Here is a 17,395-nt window from a genome sequence, read left to right as displayed (position 1 = left end):
GAACTATATTTATTCTTTATTTTTAGATTGAAATGGAGCTTGATTAATAGATGAACTGTAAATTTTATGACAGTCTTTTTAAGATGTTGAATCACAGTATTTGAAAACCACTATATTGGCATTATTACTTCATGCATTTTCAAGTTATTTTATCTACCTTGTGTTTCAGAACTGTTTAGAAAACTTGATTTAAACTTCAGTGCTTTCAGGTTTGGAATACTAGAAAATCTAGAATACTATTCTGAGTTACTAAACTCTTAAACAAAATAAAAATGATTGTTCATTTTAGTCATTGTAGGATATCTGAAGCCAACCACATAATATTTAGGACAGAAATACCAGTTTTGAGGAATCTTTGTATTCCCTAGGTCTAGTCTCTTTAAATTGCCATGCCAGAAAGATGAAGAAGAAGAAGTTTGAGGATGGGGGGAATGTGAGAAATAAAATTGCTATAATAATTCTTGTTTTCTCTTCCAAGGGAAAAATACTAACTGGAATGCTTAGTGTATGTGTAATGTAATGCAGTACAATACATACAATATAATACAGTTAATACAAGAGTGATGCCTCTCTCTTTGTTGCTTTGATTGTCTTTTAGTTTGTCTTTTTCTAAGTAATAAGTAGCTTATCTGGTTTTGTCTTTACAGTTTGATCTGTTTTTTTTATTTGACAGGTGGCAATTTGTACCATACTGATGGCTCGCTCTTTGGAGAACCTACCGAGTTTGAGTATTTGCGAAAAGTGCTTTTTGAGTATATGATGGGTCGTGAGACTAAGGTATAAATCATGTCTGGTGATTTGGCATGTGGTTTAATTTAAAAGGAGATATGTCCCATTTTTAGTACACATATTGATGTTGTATGTTTACTGTTAGCAGACCATACATGCTGATAGTAGGCAGTAGGTAATTGTGTTATTGCTCTTTGTTTGCAAAAGTGAATTGGCAGATCTTGCTTATATTTGTTACATTTATAAAATATTAATTTAGAAAATACTGGTGGATGATGCTAAAAAATAAAAATAAAAATTTCATTAACTTAATACTTTGTGAAGCATGTGACTATTTTTTTGACTTCAAATCTTAAAGGTAGGAGAATAGATGGAGACTATTTCATGGAGACTTGAGGATAGCGTGGCTAGTATTGGAAATGGTCCTAATTAAGAATGACTATGTAGGGATATTTAGAAATATTTTACTTTAGTCACTGTAAGAAAGTTACTCTTACACATATGGAATATTGACCATTTAAAAATAACCACACTGTGTAAGTAATAATGCTTGGTTAATTTGTTTTCTAGAATGTTAAATTTATTATAAGGTCCTTGAGTATAGAGTCTTGTCTTACTATTGTTTGTATCCCCAGCAGTGTTTTTAAAAGAGCCTTATATGAGACATTTTGTAAATATATCTTTAATTGAATTGATTGCATTTAGGGAAATTCATGAGCCTTTTCTCAAAGTTTTTCATTTGAAGCAATTTCTGTTTCTGATATTGTTTCAACTTTTTACCTTCATGAACTTTTACATTGTCCTTATATGTTGGCTGAGAATGGGATAATGAGTTTTCTAAGAAATTATCAGTGTTTTAATTTGTGGGTCTGTGGGGGTTACTGAGTGCTAAACCAGTTCAGGAATTGATTTGGTAAATATATTTAAGACCTAAAAATTAGGACATAAGAAAATCTCTTAAGAATGTTATGGGGAGTTCCCTGGTGGTGCAGTGGTTAAGAATCCACCTGCCAATGCAAAGGACATGGGTTCGAGCCCTGGTCTGGGAAGATCCCACATGCCGCGGAGCAACTGAGCCTGTGCGCCACAACTACTGAGCCTGCGCTCTAGAGCCCACAAGCCACAACTGCTGAGCCCACGTGCCCCAACTACTGAAGCCCACGCACCTAGAGCCCATGCTCCTCAGCAAGAGAAGCCACCACAGTGAGAAGCCCGCACACTGCAACAAAGACTAGCCTCCACTTGCCACAACTAGAGAGAAGCCCGCACGCAGCAACAAAGACCCGACACAGCCAAATAAATAAATAAATTAATTAAATTTATTATTTTTTTTAAGAAAAAGGATGTTATGAATCGTAGATTCAGCTAAACACCAGGAGCTATAGGACTAGAAGTCGTTTGAATCCTTGACACTATAGAAGTCTAATTTCATTGTATCAGATAGTTCAAATTAAAGTAATATCTAGTGTGATCCTGAAGATGAATCATAGGTGAGATATATTAATTCACAGTAATTCAGTACCTTTTTTTCTTAAGGACTTTTTTTTTTTTTTTTTTTTTAGTTCAGAGGATAGCTAAGACACTTAGCTTTAAAAAACAAAGCCAATGAAATGTAACTTTCTCTTACTATGCCCTGATTGGATAGCAGCCTGAATTTGAGGTGGGGTAGATAGTTTAAAATTACCTTGTTATTGCAGGGAAGGGGGAAAAGCATTTCTTTATGAAAAATAGCCTCTCAGGAACTTAGCTACTCTGGTTTATTTGTTGAGTCTAAAGCTATCATCCCAGAGTTGTTGCTAAATAAATTATTTAGTCTTTTCTCGATCTGCAAAATGAAGAGAGTGTGACTGCCTCAGCCTTTGTCTTCTGGATGTTGTGAGCCTGTGTGGGGTGAGATCCCTACAGAGTTTGAGTCCTGGAGAAAGGCCCAGGCCAGCATGAGATACGTTCTGGGGTGGTACCAGTTCAGCCAGGTCTCAGGGCTCTGCATTTCCTCCTAGGCTGTGACTTGGGAGACAGCTAGAAGGGACGCTCCTGAGGCACGGGCAGCCCCAGCTAACACAGGGCTGGGAATCTGTGTTGAGGCGGCTCTATCTGATCTTTATCTTCAGCATTCAGTGTGCTTTTCTGGTTACCAAGACCGAGTAGTGTTTTATTCTGCCATCACATTTTATAAGTCAGTATTGAAAACTGGCAGTAGATATTCAGTTTAATTTACTTCATATTTATTGAGCACTTACTATATGTGGTCCTTTGTTCATCACCATGATGGATAAGGAGATGAAAATGGATACCATCCCTAACTTTAAGGTGTTTACCATATAGTGAGAAAGTGGAGCTGTTTACTAAGCACAGTATGATGCAGACTATAGCACAGTGTCCTCATGTTTACTTGTGGGAAAGTCAAGGACATCATGGAGAACGAGATGTATATACAGGCCTTTACAAGGGGGCATAGATTTTGATAGATGAGCTCAGACAGGAGGAAAGCCCAGACAGAAAGTCCAAGACAGGAAATTGAGTGTGGACTTTGGAATGACAAGTAGTCCGATCCAACTAAAATACCAGCTCTATGAGGTGGAAGTGACTCTGCTTAGGGCTGCAGGGTGTGGAGGGCCTGGAGTGTTCTCAGAGTTTTACCTGTAGGTTGTAGGGGGGTAGCCCTGAAAATTTATGAACAGGGGTTGACACAATCAGAGCTATTTTTAGACATTTCTTTTGTTGATTTGCCTAATTTCCATACATTCACAAAGAATTTGAAATGGAGACCAGGTTGTGGTTTTAGAACAAGCCGGAGTATATTGTGGCCTTTGTGATTTGATCACCATCTGCCATTGTTTCTTGTCCAGTAGGATCTGTATGTCATCTCACCTGTCTTTCTTCATCGGCTTTTGCACACAGTGTTCCCAATTTGATGAGGCAGATGATTTTTTTAAGACCACATATGTGATACACATTCTTATAGTACGAAGTTAAGTAAACTCCCCTTCTTTCTTCTGTCCTTGTACTTTCTTTTTCTTGGGTTTTGAGCCTCCATGCTATTTTTGATGCTTAAACTCAGCCTGTTCTCCTTTTCAATAGAAAGTTTCTCATTCTACCCTTTGACTCCTCTCCCTAAAGAAAACATGGCAGGAGAGGCCGCTTCTAAACCAGGTGGCTCATTTGAATTTTTCCTTACTTCCCAGGACCTAAGGATATTGTGTGTAGAGTAGACAGTCTGATTTCTTTCCCAAGATTCAGCAAAGAGCCTGGGCTTTCCATTAAAGTGTTTTCTGACAAGCCAGAGAAGAGCTTTTAAGTCTTTACTAGGTAATCAACTGCAAATGCTGCATCAGTGATGAATTTAACATTGTCTAGAAGTGTGAAGAGGCAACTAGCCACAGTTGGTTTTATTTTTTGTTTTGTTTTTTTGTTTTTTGTTTTTGTTTTGACAGACATGTTTGTGCATAGATGTGCACTCTGCAGTTTCATAGTGAATATAAATGGGCTTTTGGGTTTCTGAACTTGGTAAGCTATTGAAATTAAAGAAATGTTCCCTATAATTGTGAATCCCTGAATTTTAGATTTTTGGTACTTTCTAAAAACAGTCTTCATAGATAGTATACCAGAAACCATTTAAAATTTCCAGAGTGCTAATAAAAAGATTATTGAAATAGTTACTACTTCATATTTCTCTTCCCATTTCATGCCACATATACGCTTGGTTTCTAGACTTCAGTTTAGCACAGAAGATTCTGTTCTATCTAGGCAATACAATTGAAAGGATGAGGATTTTTGTAAAATGCCTTTGGAATTCTCCAAGAACTAAGTTGTTTTAAAGGTATTTTTTAAATCATCAAGCTGGCAGAGGCAAAGATAAAAGGAAGGAAGGAGGGCTGAAACTAAAATCTTGCTCTTTATGGGGGTTTGTGGTTGAGGAATAGTATTAGTTGATCTGTTAGTTGAAATAAGTATTAGAAATATGTAAAGTGCCTTGCCTAGGCTTAGCACATAATAAGAATTTTTTAAAATGTTAGTTCTTTTCCTTCCTGGAAATAATTATACTTTTAAAAAAATGATGTATGTTCCTAAAATTTTGGTTAACTCTGTTATGTCATCTTTTGCTCAGTGACCTTCTGCAGTCACACACTCTTCCCTGCCCTGCCATACACACACACAGTCTTGTAACTATGAACAAAGAATGTTAGAGTCAGCTCTCTGGTGAGCCTCCTATCCTCTGTAGCACTACAGTAAGTAGTACTACTACTAATCCTCAGGAGAGCACTAGTACCTGAATTTGTATGTAAGCACTGAACTTGTTATCCTACTTATTTCATAAGTGGTATCTTCTTTCCTCTCTGTCTCCCTCAAACCATCTCATCTTGATACAAAATAGGGAATTTCAACCTTTGAGGAGAATTTTCCACGAGCTTATGGGTGACAGTCTGACTTACGGTATATTTATTGAGATCTGCACAGTTTATGATCTTGTTTGCAAGCCACCATGTGTAATGTTTTGATTCATCCTGTTTTCTACCAAACAAAACATCTTGTGTTTATTTAAAATGTAATTTGTATTTCTATTAGGCTGATGTGCTGCATGTATTAAAAAATACCTATAAGCATGTTCATGTTCATGCAGTAGCCCATGTTTATGAGATATATGATGTGATTTAGTTCAAGCTGAACTTGGGAGTCTCTAAATCTGATTGTTTAGAGCATATGTTTTGGCAATACATCACTTACTAGGTAGATTTCTACAAATAAAAAGCCTTATAAAATGAATGAGTAATAAAGTTTCATTTTAATAAGACAGAGGGCCAAGAGCATTAGAACTGTATATAGCTTCATGCTATTGTAAATACATCTTCTTAAAATAATATCAACCCAGACCTTGTGAGGGATCCTTTCAAATTGAAATTCTAGTGTTGGTTCTTATTTCCTTGACCAATACCTTCACATCATACTTCTTTGGTCGTGGCTTCCATTGAGAGCACTAAAGAATTCCACCAGCAGAACATGTCAGAATGGGGTGAGACCCATCTGCTCCACTGTCTAGTGATCGTCTCTTGTCTTTCTTGTAGACCATGGCAAAGGTTATAACCACTGTACTGAAGTTCCCTGATGATCAGACTCAGAAGATTTTGGAAAGAGAAGATGCTCGGCTCATGGTAAGCTTTAAGAATAGGCTACAGATAGAAGACAACTTTATCTCATCTGTTTACTTTCTGTCTCATTTACAAAGGCTTTGAGTTGGTAAGAGAAATTTAAAAGTTTTCATCTGTATTGTACTATAGCCTGAAAAATGAGAGTGAAACTACATTAAGAAAATTAAACTGAGGGCAGATCTGAATGGATGCCCTCAAGGAAAGAACAGTCTTATTTAATAGTATGTATGAGGTTGACACAAGTATGTGCTATATGAGATTTCTGGAACTTGGCTGTTTATGGGAAGGATGGAAAAGGCATTTGTTCTGGTATATCCAGTAATAATTTTTTAAACCGCATTATATCATGATGTTAGGTGTTTTGTAGATTACAATTCCTTATTTTACTTCACTTGATTTCTGAATACAATAATTCTGAGTATAAGAGTTTAAGCATTTTTTGAGCTTTTGACATGTACCCTGCAAGGGAGATGTAGATAACTGAATTCTTAGAAACCTTTGTGTGAAGTCAGCTGTGACTGAAATGAAACAAACACACACTTCATAAATTATGCAAAATTCCCTTTGCCTAACTTCTTTTTGTGCTGAACCAATAATACAGTAAGAAGATCCATTCTAAGCACAGTAGGAAATTTGTGCTGTTTTCCTGTCTGGCCCTTAGCTGTCTCTTTCTGCTTCCTTTTCTTGTCTTGCTAATAGCCTATAGCTCTTCCATATCTTCCCCCCAATTTCTTTACCTATTTCATGGTCCCAGTACTGCTGTTTTTTTCACTCTCCTATTTAAAGCAAACAAAGATCTACTCTTTAGTGATGGGTTAGCCCAAGTCTGAGTATCTCCAGTAAGAAGGACTAAGTCAATAAGTAATTACCCTTAAGAATCCTATCTTATCTCTACAGACTGTGTTTCTTACAAAAATTCTGGCTTATCTTGATGCCAAGTCTCCCTTTCTGTTGTGGTCACCAATCTGTTATGGTTCTAACCCATGGAACTCAACCAAGAACCCACAGATGGCCTGGATGGAAGGCTTTTACCTTCCAGGCTAAATAACCCCAGCACTTATCAGCCATCTATGAAGTTCCTCTCCTTTCACCCATTGCATGTTCTGACCTCTTTCTGGCTTCCTCTAAGGTCATCCCAGCATCCCTGACTTTTGTCCCAATACTCCATTGTATACTGTATTATTTACCTATTGTATATTTTCTGGGACAGTTGCAGTTATTTTGGTTAGCCTTTAATTGTTTTTTTGGTGAAACATTTCTCCCTGGTATCTAGTGGTCTGAAAAATATTGTCATACCTCTGTAGTTATTTCTGGTTATAGATATTTTTGATAAAGAAGTATGTAACTATAATGTATGCCCTTCATCAGTAGAGAGAATGTTGTTTTAAATTATAGCAAACATCCAATTCTATAAGCTATAGTCCACTCAGAGTGGTTTTCCTCTTCACTGAGTAAACAACTGTGTCTTTGTGAAAATAAAAATCTCCAATGCAGTTTGAGCCCGTTGACACAATTCTGTCATTATAGTCCAGTTTAAGAAAATATTTTAAAATGATGGTTGTAAATAGAAAGCTTTTATTATCTTTGTTCATTCTCCTGTAGCCTCTTTTTTATCTTGATGTTGGGATATAGCCAACCTCTCATCTTACTGTTGGGCTGCATTTTGTCAGGATTTAGAATATCGTATAGACTCATCCTAAGTCACTGTTTTGGCAAATGTGGTAGGAAACATTCCCCCTCATCCCCCACATACACATACAGCCTTAGATTGGTTTGTCTTGAAGGAAACTAATCAGATTGATTACATGTAAATAGTGAACCATCTAAAAACCTTTTAAGGTAGATGGAAAAGTTTCTTAAGTTTAATTAAAAAGAAATCTTTGAAAAACTTTACACTCTTCTTTTGTGAATAAAATGGTATTCATTCTAGATAGGGATGAAGTGGTGACTGACTTCCTGAAATAATCCTTCCTTATCCCAGAGGCTGACCTGCCCAGAAAGAAAGTCCCACTCTTTACACTACTTTTTTTTTTTCCCACTACTATTTTAAGCAGAGTCTCATCCATCATTATCTTTTGCTTAATGAATGAGTTCAGTTCACAGTCACCTACTTCTCTTCTGTTGGGTTGGCCAAAAAGTTTGTTTGGGTTTTTTCTGTAACATCTTACTTGTTATGGCAAATGTAGGAAAATTGAAGACATGGACGATACGATTGTTGACCTTGTGGAACCTTTAATTTTAGGGGGAAGGGGTAGCATCCATTCATTCATACATGAATAAAAGATATGCTTAAGTAATGTAATTCACATAATAAAAATAGATGCTTAGGAAAGATGAACTAAGTTATAGTGAGCATGAAGTGAGGGAGATCCCAAAGATGACTTATCAATTTGAGTCACCTTTTGTCAGCATAAAGAGATTTTTGGTACAGGATAGACTGACTCATGATTGTTTCCTTATTTGATGGAAAATTAAGATTACTGTTGATTGAGAAAGTTGAAACGTAAGTCACATTTGCCTTAAGATTGCTGTCATTCATAAAATAAGTGGTAAGAATCACTGTCTTTGAACAAGCCCCCTAAAGAAATTATAACTTGTTTCATACCCCAATGAACTGTAGCTGATTAGAGCAAAACACTGCTAAGAATAGTGACTTCTCTTTTTCTATGGAAGTATCCAATAGAAAGATATCTATATGTGTAGAAAGCAGAGCTTTTTAGGGTTTTATTAAATAATTGTTTAAAAGCTATGTAGTCACATTAGCTTTAAATATATGTTCCAGATGGACCATTTCTGTGATTTGTTGTAACCGCAGCTACAGTTTCCCCTCTGTTAAAAATCAACAATATTGACTATTTTGTTATTTTAGGTTTGGGGGCTACAAAGCTGGTATAAGTAAACCAAACAAACCCCGTCACATTGCAGAGCTCCCTCCCCTGTCCTTTAGTATTTGGGATGCTTGAGAGAGCGCGGGTTGCACTTTTTGCTGAGCGTGTGCAGCCATGTCAGCATGTATGTTATTTAGCAGGTACGAGAGGAGGAAGACTTTCTAAAAACTTTGCTTTATGACCCTAATGATTATATGTTTGCTTTGTGGCATTGATCGAAAACTGTCCGTGACTGCTGGTAAGGTATTTTTCAGTATGTCCCCTCTTTACCATACCTGCCCTCTCCTTAGTGACTTTTATACTGTTTATTTGAAAAACCCCATTACAGAATATAACAGTTATTATTTAATAAGTGGTTTCAGAGTTTAACCTAATTTGAAGAATGTATTTCATAGATGAGAAACCATTATCTGTCAAGTAAGGGTAAATTATAGAGCATAAGTAAAGTCTGGTTTATTTGAGGGTCACAATGTGTAGAGAAGGAATCCTAGTCCTTCATTTGACAAGTCTCAGAGCCTCTGTTTCTTCACAAACGTATGTTGGATTATTCTATCTCTAAGGTTCCTTTTCCTCTAAAGTATTAAATTAGTTGTAAATTTTAAAGTTTTAGATTTCTTTCAAGTGGGAAAAAATTGTCTTCTATGCAGCAGGTAAAAGTTAAAGAAAGTGCACACACAAGTCTCAGATCCTCTGTTTTTTCACAAAACTTAACGTTATCTTGTTAGGATTGTTGGAGAACCAAAGTATGTATAGTGCCTGCACTGGGGTTATGTGATCATGGTGGGGCTGGTGGTGGTGGTTCCTGAGCCACATGTAGTGATGAGTAGAATGAGTCTTTCCTAGAAGGTGAGACTTGGAAAGGTAAACCAATAATGTGTGTAAGATAAAGCATGAAAGACCTCACTGCAACAGTCAGGTCACTTTATGGGAATGAAACCAGCTCAAAACATGTCCCATCTACAGTTTCAGCACCTCTGAGTTGCCACCACATGCAGCTTTGCTTGGTGAGAGCTAGCTCTCAACAGCTCAGCCCCTGTGTAACTTTGAGCAAAGCTTTTTCATATTTCTGGCCCTTATTGGTAAAACAGGTATGTTGGATTCTATCTCTAAGGTTTCTTTTCCTCTAAAGTATTGAGTTAGTTGTAAATTTTAAAGTTTTAGATTTCATTCAAGTGGGAAAAAATTGTCTTATATGCATCAGGCAGAAGTTACAGAAAGTGCACATACCTTTGTGTTCCCTAGAGCAGCCTTTTCCCTCCTCTCAGTTTTTAGCTTATTGTGCCTGGTTTTGGTTTAGGTAGTGTAAATGGCCAGAGTAGACTGGATGTTTTGAGTTTCAGGGTGCAATAGTGAATACGAAAGTCTTTTTTTTTTTTAAATTAATTAATTAATTATATTTATTTTTGGCTGTGTGGGGTCTTTGTTGCTGCACGCGGGCTTTCTCTGGTTTTGGCGAGCAGGGGCGGGGGCTACTCTTTGTTGCAGTGCGCAGGCTTCTCATTGCGGTGGCTTCTTTTGTTGTGGAGCACGAGCTCTAGGCGCACAGGCTTCAGTAGTTGTGGCACTCGGCCTCTAGAATGCAGGCTCAGGATTTCTGGCGCACGAGCTTAGTTGCTCTGGGGCATGTGGGATCTTCCTGGAACAGGGCTCCAACCCGTGTTTCCTGCATTGGCAGGCAGATTCTTAACCACTGTGCCACCAGGGAAGTCCCAATATGAAAGTCTTTAGCTTGTCTAATTGAATAAGACTGCCCTGGAAGTATACCATCAGATTTTTTTTTTTTAAGAGAGTGTTATTTATTTAGGATAATTACAGTAAGAAAGTTTATTTTAATCAGGTGCTATATCATCTCTTGGAATTGAGAGGTTCTTTTGTTATATAGAAATCTCTTTTAAAATGTGTCTCTAGGAATATACTTTTCTCTTTAGAGTGTTAGCAAACTTAATGATGCATTTAAACTAGATGGCTATTTTCTTGATGACTCCATTAAAAGAAAATTGTTCTATTCTGATGAGAAAGATTTGGCTTGTTTTCATTTCTCATCCACTCTAGTCATTTTTAAAGATTGATCTTCTGTTGACTTTGTTATTGCTTTGCTTTCATGCTGATCCTTTGTGTTGTGTCAAGTTCTTGATCAGTCCTTACCCTAGACCAGTCTTGTACTTAAGTTAATGTTTCTGGCTTCTCTCCTTTTGGCTGAAATTTTAAAAATCTCTTCTAGGTTAATAAAATCGTCAGAACTTTTCAGCATCGTTAGGTATAAAAGTTCTCCATTCTAGCTGAGGTTTACCTTTACCTTTGTGTGGGCTCAGTAGATGCATGCAAGGTGGATTCAAGAAACAAACACACATAAAAATGATGCATAGTGAAAAACACTGCACGTGTAAAACCTATATTTGTTATCTTACAAGTGGTTTTACCTCTTGGTATTGTTAGAATTAACATGATGTGTGATCATTGCGAAAAAACATTGCAAACAGTTCAGAAACATTACAGCTGTCTCCACCTTGCCAAGGTCATGTTTGCTAATGGTGTGGTGAACATCCCCCAGCTTTATAATTATGTATTTATAATTATTCCTTTATCATTTAAGTATTTTATATTATAAAAATGAGAGTATGCAACGGCTTGCTTTTTTCACTTATTTTTATATAATTCCACCTCATTACAAACTGATTTACCTTATTCTTTTGATTGGTTGATTATATGGATGTCCTGCAGCTGAGTTCATCAATTTCCTATCCATGGACACTTAGATTATTTCAGTTTTTCAGTACTTAACAAGCATAGACACAGGGAGCATACATATATTTCACATGCTTTTGCCAGTTTTCCAATAGAATGTTAGCCTTATTGTGTTGTGTGTTGCAGATATTTTCTACTTTGTCTTTTGATTTTTCTGTTCCTTACTAACTGTACATTAAATATAAAAGATAAATAAAATGATGCTTCTGAGGTTGGTTACACTACGAATAGACTCAGATTTTATAAACAGCTGTTTTTGCTGATAATGTTTAAAGCAAACCAGGAAGCTAATTAATAATCTTGGTTTATGACCATGTTAAATAGGACATAGAATTTATTTAAGAAGGTTGCTATAGTAAAACTGTGTTTGCAGAGATTGGGTCCCCTTGAATAGAAACTTTGGTTTGGGTTATCATTCCTGAAACCATTCCTGATAATACTGTTGCTATACAAGAGTTATTCATCAATAAAATTGACATATTTTAGGAATGATGATTCAACATATAGACACACTGTATTCACATACATCAACATTTCCCCCTAGATTTTTGGTGGTAAATTGAAATTATGTAAACCAAATTGTAATGTGTGCTTTAATGGAATTATGAAAGAAATCCTTTTATAAACCAAATAATCATGACTTAATTATGTCTAGCATATAAATATGTACTTAAAGTGTAAAGTACATCTTTAATTGTGTTGTTTAAACTTTTAAATTAAAGTTCCAAGTAAAATCTCCACTACATAGTATGTTATATTTACTTAGGATGGGAGGGAGCTATTACAGATTCCTTAGCCTATCCTCCCTTGATTTGGGGAGATGTGAGAAAAATTTAAGTACATTCTGTTTAATCCTTTGAAGTTCATATGCACATATAATCTGTGTGTTATGTTGTCTTAAAACTAATCCAATAAGCTTTTTTTCTTCCTGGCTTTGTAGTATACTTCACCTCGCAGTGGTATCTTCTGAGTAAACCGTCAGTCTGTGCTTAGTTAGCATGTGGTGAGTGAAGAATAATATGTCTTTTGTCTTTTGTGCAAAAATTAAATGTATTGCATGATACTAACCATTATGCTGGAGTTCTTTTGCTCTTTTGTTTAATGAAAATATGATTATACTATGGGTTCATATAGGGATTTTCTATTAATTTTGATTTATAGATTAATGATATATAGATTAATAATCACCACCAGTAAATGTTACATAATTCTAAGAAATTTTAGTTCTTTAAACAGTAGTTGAAAGTTTCAGAATTGGTCTTTGAAATTTTGCTAAAGAATCCAAAAAAATCTTTATCTATTTTACATTCCTTTTTGTTTTTTATTTCTCAAGAATGGTCTTTGAAGTTAATAAAGATTGTGAGAGAAAAATGAAAAATCATTTTCTAGATAAAAGTGATGTATTTCACGAATACAGAATGTAAAATATTGTAAAGCCTTCTTAGAGTCAAGGCTAATCTGAAATAATGAGCACTAGTAAAATTGATTTTAAAATAAATGGCAGTTTTATTACTTCTTGGGATCATGCAATATAACAAAGTAGCACATTTGTCCTGAGGAGACCCTTTGGCAGCCTGTTCTAATTGAATGTGGCTGTTTCTAATTAACATATTATTACAATGAAGGGGAGGCATCTAAAATGTTTGGACACAGTTGGCTGTCCTCACATTTAAACACCCCTCCCATCACCTCCACATATTATCCATGCTATTAGTGTGAATTAGCACCCCTAAAAATTTAGGGTACGTCTTTACCTCAAACTTTGCAAGAATTTTCACAAGTGACAAATAAGCTGGATTAATTAATTAATTAAGCTAGTGTTCAACTAACAGTATCAAGTTTTAAAATGTTAATATATAGCATTTTTTAATGTTTTTGCTTTAAATATCTTTTCTGCCTACATTTGAATCTCATTTTTATTTTTAATATGTCAGTTGCCTTAGTGATTATGTAAAACTGTCATTAGTCTTGTAAATCCCAAGTCTAATTCAATAAGTCTTAACATTTACCTTTGTTTATAGTATTATAAATACTGTATCATGCTTGTTATTGCATTTAAATAGTATCATTTATCACTTGAAAGGTATACTCTAGCATTTCCGTTGATTGATTGTCTCCTCAACTTTTAGTTTGAAAAGTTTCAAACAAGATTTGTAAAAATAGTACAATGAACATCCATATACTCTCCACCTACATTTACCAGTTATTAACATTTTGCCAAATTTTCTCACTTGCTCTCACTCTTGCTCTCTCCATATATATTTTTCCCTCTGTGACATTTGACAGTTGCTTGCAAACATGGTGCTTGCAAGCATTTGACGGTTACTTGCAAACATAAACTAAATACTTTACCAAGTATCTTTAAGAACAAGGGCCTTTTCCTACATACTCACAATACAGTTACAACTCTCAGGAAATTTAATATTAACACAATACTCTTATCTAATATATAGTAAATATACACATTTTCCCGTTTTTCCAAACAATGTCTCATAATTTTTAAAATTCCAGGATCCATTGAAAGATTGCACATTGCATTTTGTCGTCATGTTCTTCAGGTCTCTTTTGAACTAGAAAAGTTCCTCCAGCCTTTTTTGGGTCTCTCATGACATTGACATTGTGCAGCATTATTGAATCATGCATGAACTTCTTTTCCTGCAGCAGTGCAAGCTAACGTTTGAAAATAATAACTGACAAAGGGTTTTAAATGTCATAGGAGATCTTTTTCTTATCTTCTCTGCGTTTCTAGGACTAACATGAGTGTTGAACAAGTTTTATAAATAGTAAACTCTTGGAGATAGATCATGAGTGGTGGATTATATTGTTCATTTACAAGTTGAGAAGACTTTGATACTTTCTCTAGAACTAAAATATATTTGAAAAGTTTGTCTCTACTACTTAATCTTTTTTGTTATTTTATTTTTATGCGTTTTTAACCTCATACTTGATTTGACCACTGGCTTTTAGCATCTTAATTAGGGAAACTTTTTTAGGAAGGTTTAGCATCATGTTTCATAGCAGATTACGGTTTTAAAATTAAGTTTGTTAATTTAACGAGGCATACATAGCTTTTTCACACCAAAATGCTGTTATCCTCTGCCACCATGCCTGGCATCCTGGGAGAACTGCAATATGTAGAAAAATCATTACATTAGGGAAAAAGGAAGAACCTTTCGTCCTCTTAAATCCAGTCTGCATTCTTGTGAGATTCTGCCATGTCAGCACATTTACTCCTGGCTTTCTCTAATCATGACCTGGTAGCCTTCAATATGTGCTGAAAGGTTGCAGTTCCAGATTTCACTTAAAAATACCGCTTTCCAAGACTGCTGACTGTAAGGTCATTCCAAGAACAGTAATTTTTAGAAGATTCCTTTAGGATTTAATATTTAGAATATTTCTGCTTCAGTCCTCAGACCATAGAATATAATCTTGATATAATTTTACTTTAACTTGAAAAAATAAATCTCACAGAAAGTTAGCTTTAAAAGGTTTTTCTTTCTCCCTTCCTCTCTCCCTCCCTCCCTCCCTCCCTCCCTCCCTCCTTCCTTCCTTCCTTCCTTCCTTCCTTCCTTTTTTTCTTTCTTTTTAAATTTTTATTGGAGTATAGTTGCTTTACAGTGTTGTGTTAGTTTCAGGTATACAGCAAAGTGAATCTGTTACACAGATACATATATCCCCTCTTTTTCAGATTTCCTTCCCATTTAGGTCACTGCAGAGCACTGAGTAGAGTTCCCTGTGGTATACAGTAGGTTCTTGTTAGGTATCTATTTTATACATAGTAGTATACCTATGTCATTTTCTTTCTTTCTTTATCCTCACCCTTTTTCTTTTCCAGTCATGGCTCCGACCTTCATCTTGAAGAAGTGGGGAGAGTGATGTTGGGCAGGCCTAGAAAACTGTGCACGTTTGCTGTGCTGTTATTCAGGACCCCTCATGTAGCCAGAAGACCAAGAAAAATCTGACATTGGCCACAGAAAGATTGCAGACTGCCTTTAAAATAGATTATATCAGTGGAGAAACGGTGATAGTTTTTTTGGGGGGGGATTCTTCAGTTTTTCTGTTGGGAAGAGTTTTGTGTTGTTTAAAAGATACTTTGAATAATTTAACCTGATTTATGGGCTCATTTAATGTTCCTTTCTTCCATTCTTTTTGTCCCTCTTTTTAAAGAACTGCTTGCCTTTCCTATTTATTTTTAGGGTGATTTTTTTTAAAAGACTTGTGCAATACATTTTGAGGTGGAACTTAGTGGATTTTTTTCCTGATATATTAGAGCATTTAATTGACTATTTTATCCAGATTGATTTGTTGAATATTTGCTAAAGACTAGTTCTTTAAGCTATGACATATGATAAATCCAAATGGCAGTACCTCATTGTTTACTTAGCTTTTGTACTTATATTTTTCAGAGGAAAAAATACTACTGTAAATTGTAAATAGTCAATACATAACTGTATTGTATGCAAATCTGTGACTGTTGGCAATGTCCTCTCAGAAGAACAGATAAATAAAGTTTATTTACTATATAAAATGTGCTTATTGTGTTTTTTCCTAAATTGAAATCTATTTCAAAATAGTTAAGAATTTATGTTGTATCTGGGTGAATATAAAGAGGAGCTATTTGTCAAGAGAGCTGAATGGCTAAGCATTTGGAAATATTTTTTTTGTGCATTTAATTATTGAGTATTTTTCTAATGTGTGAATGGATGTACGGAAGGATAGGCCGTGTGTGTGTATATACGTGACTACATTTATCATTCTGTTTATATTAAGGCCCATTAAAATTTCTGTGAAAACTTTTTTTTTGTGTATGGTACACGGGCCTCTCACTGTTGTGGCCTCTCCTGTTGCGGAGCACAGGCTCCGGACACACAGGCCCAGCGGCCATGGCTCATGGGCCCAGCCGCTCCGCGGCATGTGGGATCTTCCCGGACCGGGTCATGAACCCGTGTCCCCCGCATCGGCAGGCGGACCCCCAACCACTGTGCCACCAGGCAAGCCCTATTTTTTTATTTTTATTTTTTTGTGGTACACGGGCCTCTCACGGTTGTGGCCTCTCCTGTTGCGGAGCACAGGCTCTGGACGCGCAGGTTCAACAGCCATGGTTCACGGGCCCAGCCGCTCTGCGGCATGTGGGATCTTCCCGGACCGGGCCACGAACCCGTGTCCCTTGCATCGGCAGGCGGACTCTCAACCACTGTGCCACCAGGGAAGCCCTGTGAAAACATTTTAAATTGCCTAATATTTTACCCTCAATATTCCATCATTTAACGCCATGTTCTCTACTGTTGAACATTTAGGTTGTATGTAATTCGTCACTTTCATTCAGTACTCCATGACGGTCTTGCTATTCATATTGTAAGCACACTGGAAAGAACAATCCAGGACCAACCTGTCTTTCTCTCAACCGCCTTTGGTTGCCAAACACGGACATACTTCAGAAGACTGTGTGCCAGGTTTGTCTGGCACCCTTTCCCCAAACATTCCAAAGATGTGACGCATGGGTGAGCATTCAGAGTCAGTACACACTCTTAGAACACTACGTTTCAAAACTGGGCTGCACCCATATTTGGTTAAAGTGTTAAAGCTGCATTGAAATAGCTATGCCTGAAGCATACTCTCCGTGGTGGCAGTCGGGGGGGGCGGGTGAGGGTGCAGGCAAGGCCGCAACATTCCTTCCATCCTCCGGCCGTTGTAATAATAACAATTTCCTGGTGCCTTCCTTTGGGATCCTCTTTAGTCAGGCTTTGTTGTTGTTACGTTCTTCAGAAGTGTCCAAATGCCAAACGTGAACATATGACACTTAGTAAACAATATGGCTATTTAAAATTTTACTCTAAAGATTAAATGCAGTTAAAATGCAGCTATGGGTACATCTCTTATAATTTT

General features: G+C 36.3%; 1 protein-coding gene across 11 annotated transcripts in view; it reads left to right on the top strand.

Annotated features, from left to right (window-relative positions):
* GOLGA4 (golgin A4) overlaps positions 1-16,037 on the top strand; it is a 114,599-nt gene extending 98,562 nt beyond the window's left edge. For 8 of the 11 annotated variants that reach the window (XM_059077226.2, XM_067005687.1, XM_067005688.1 and 5 more), the window contains 4 exons: positions 674-777; positions 5,793-5,879; positions 12,450-12,512; positions 15,345-16,037. In XM_059077226.2, coding sequence (XP_058933209.1) covers positions 674-777; positions 5,793-5,879; positions 12,450-12,479 — 221 coding nt within the window. In that variant the 3' untranslated portion in view covers positions 12,480-12,512; positions 15,345-16,037. The remainder of the gene's footprint in view (positions 1-673; positions 778-5,792; positions 5,880-12,449; positions 12,513-15,344) is intronic. The other 3 variants (XM_067005683.1, XM_067005681.1, XM_067005682.1) reach the window with 2 other exon arrangements.
* Positions 16,038-17,395: the final 1,358 nt, after the last annotated feature.

Source organism: Kogia breviceps, chromosome 10 (assembly GCF_026419965.1).
Source record: "Kogia breviceps isolate mKogBre1 chromosome 10, mKogBre1 haplotype 1, whole genome shotgun sequence".
Taxonomy (NCBI): Eukaryota; Metazoa; Chordata; class Mammalia; order Artiodactyla; family Physeteridae; genus Kogia; species Kogia breviceps.
This window is presented reverse-complemented; position numbering and strand designations above follow the sequence as displayed.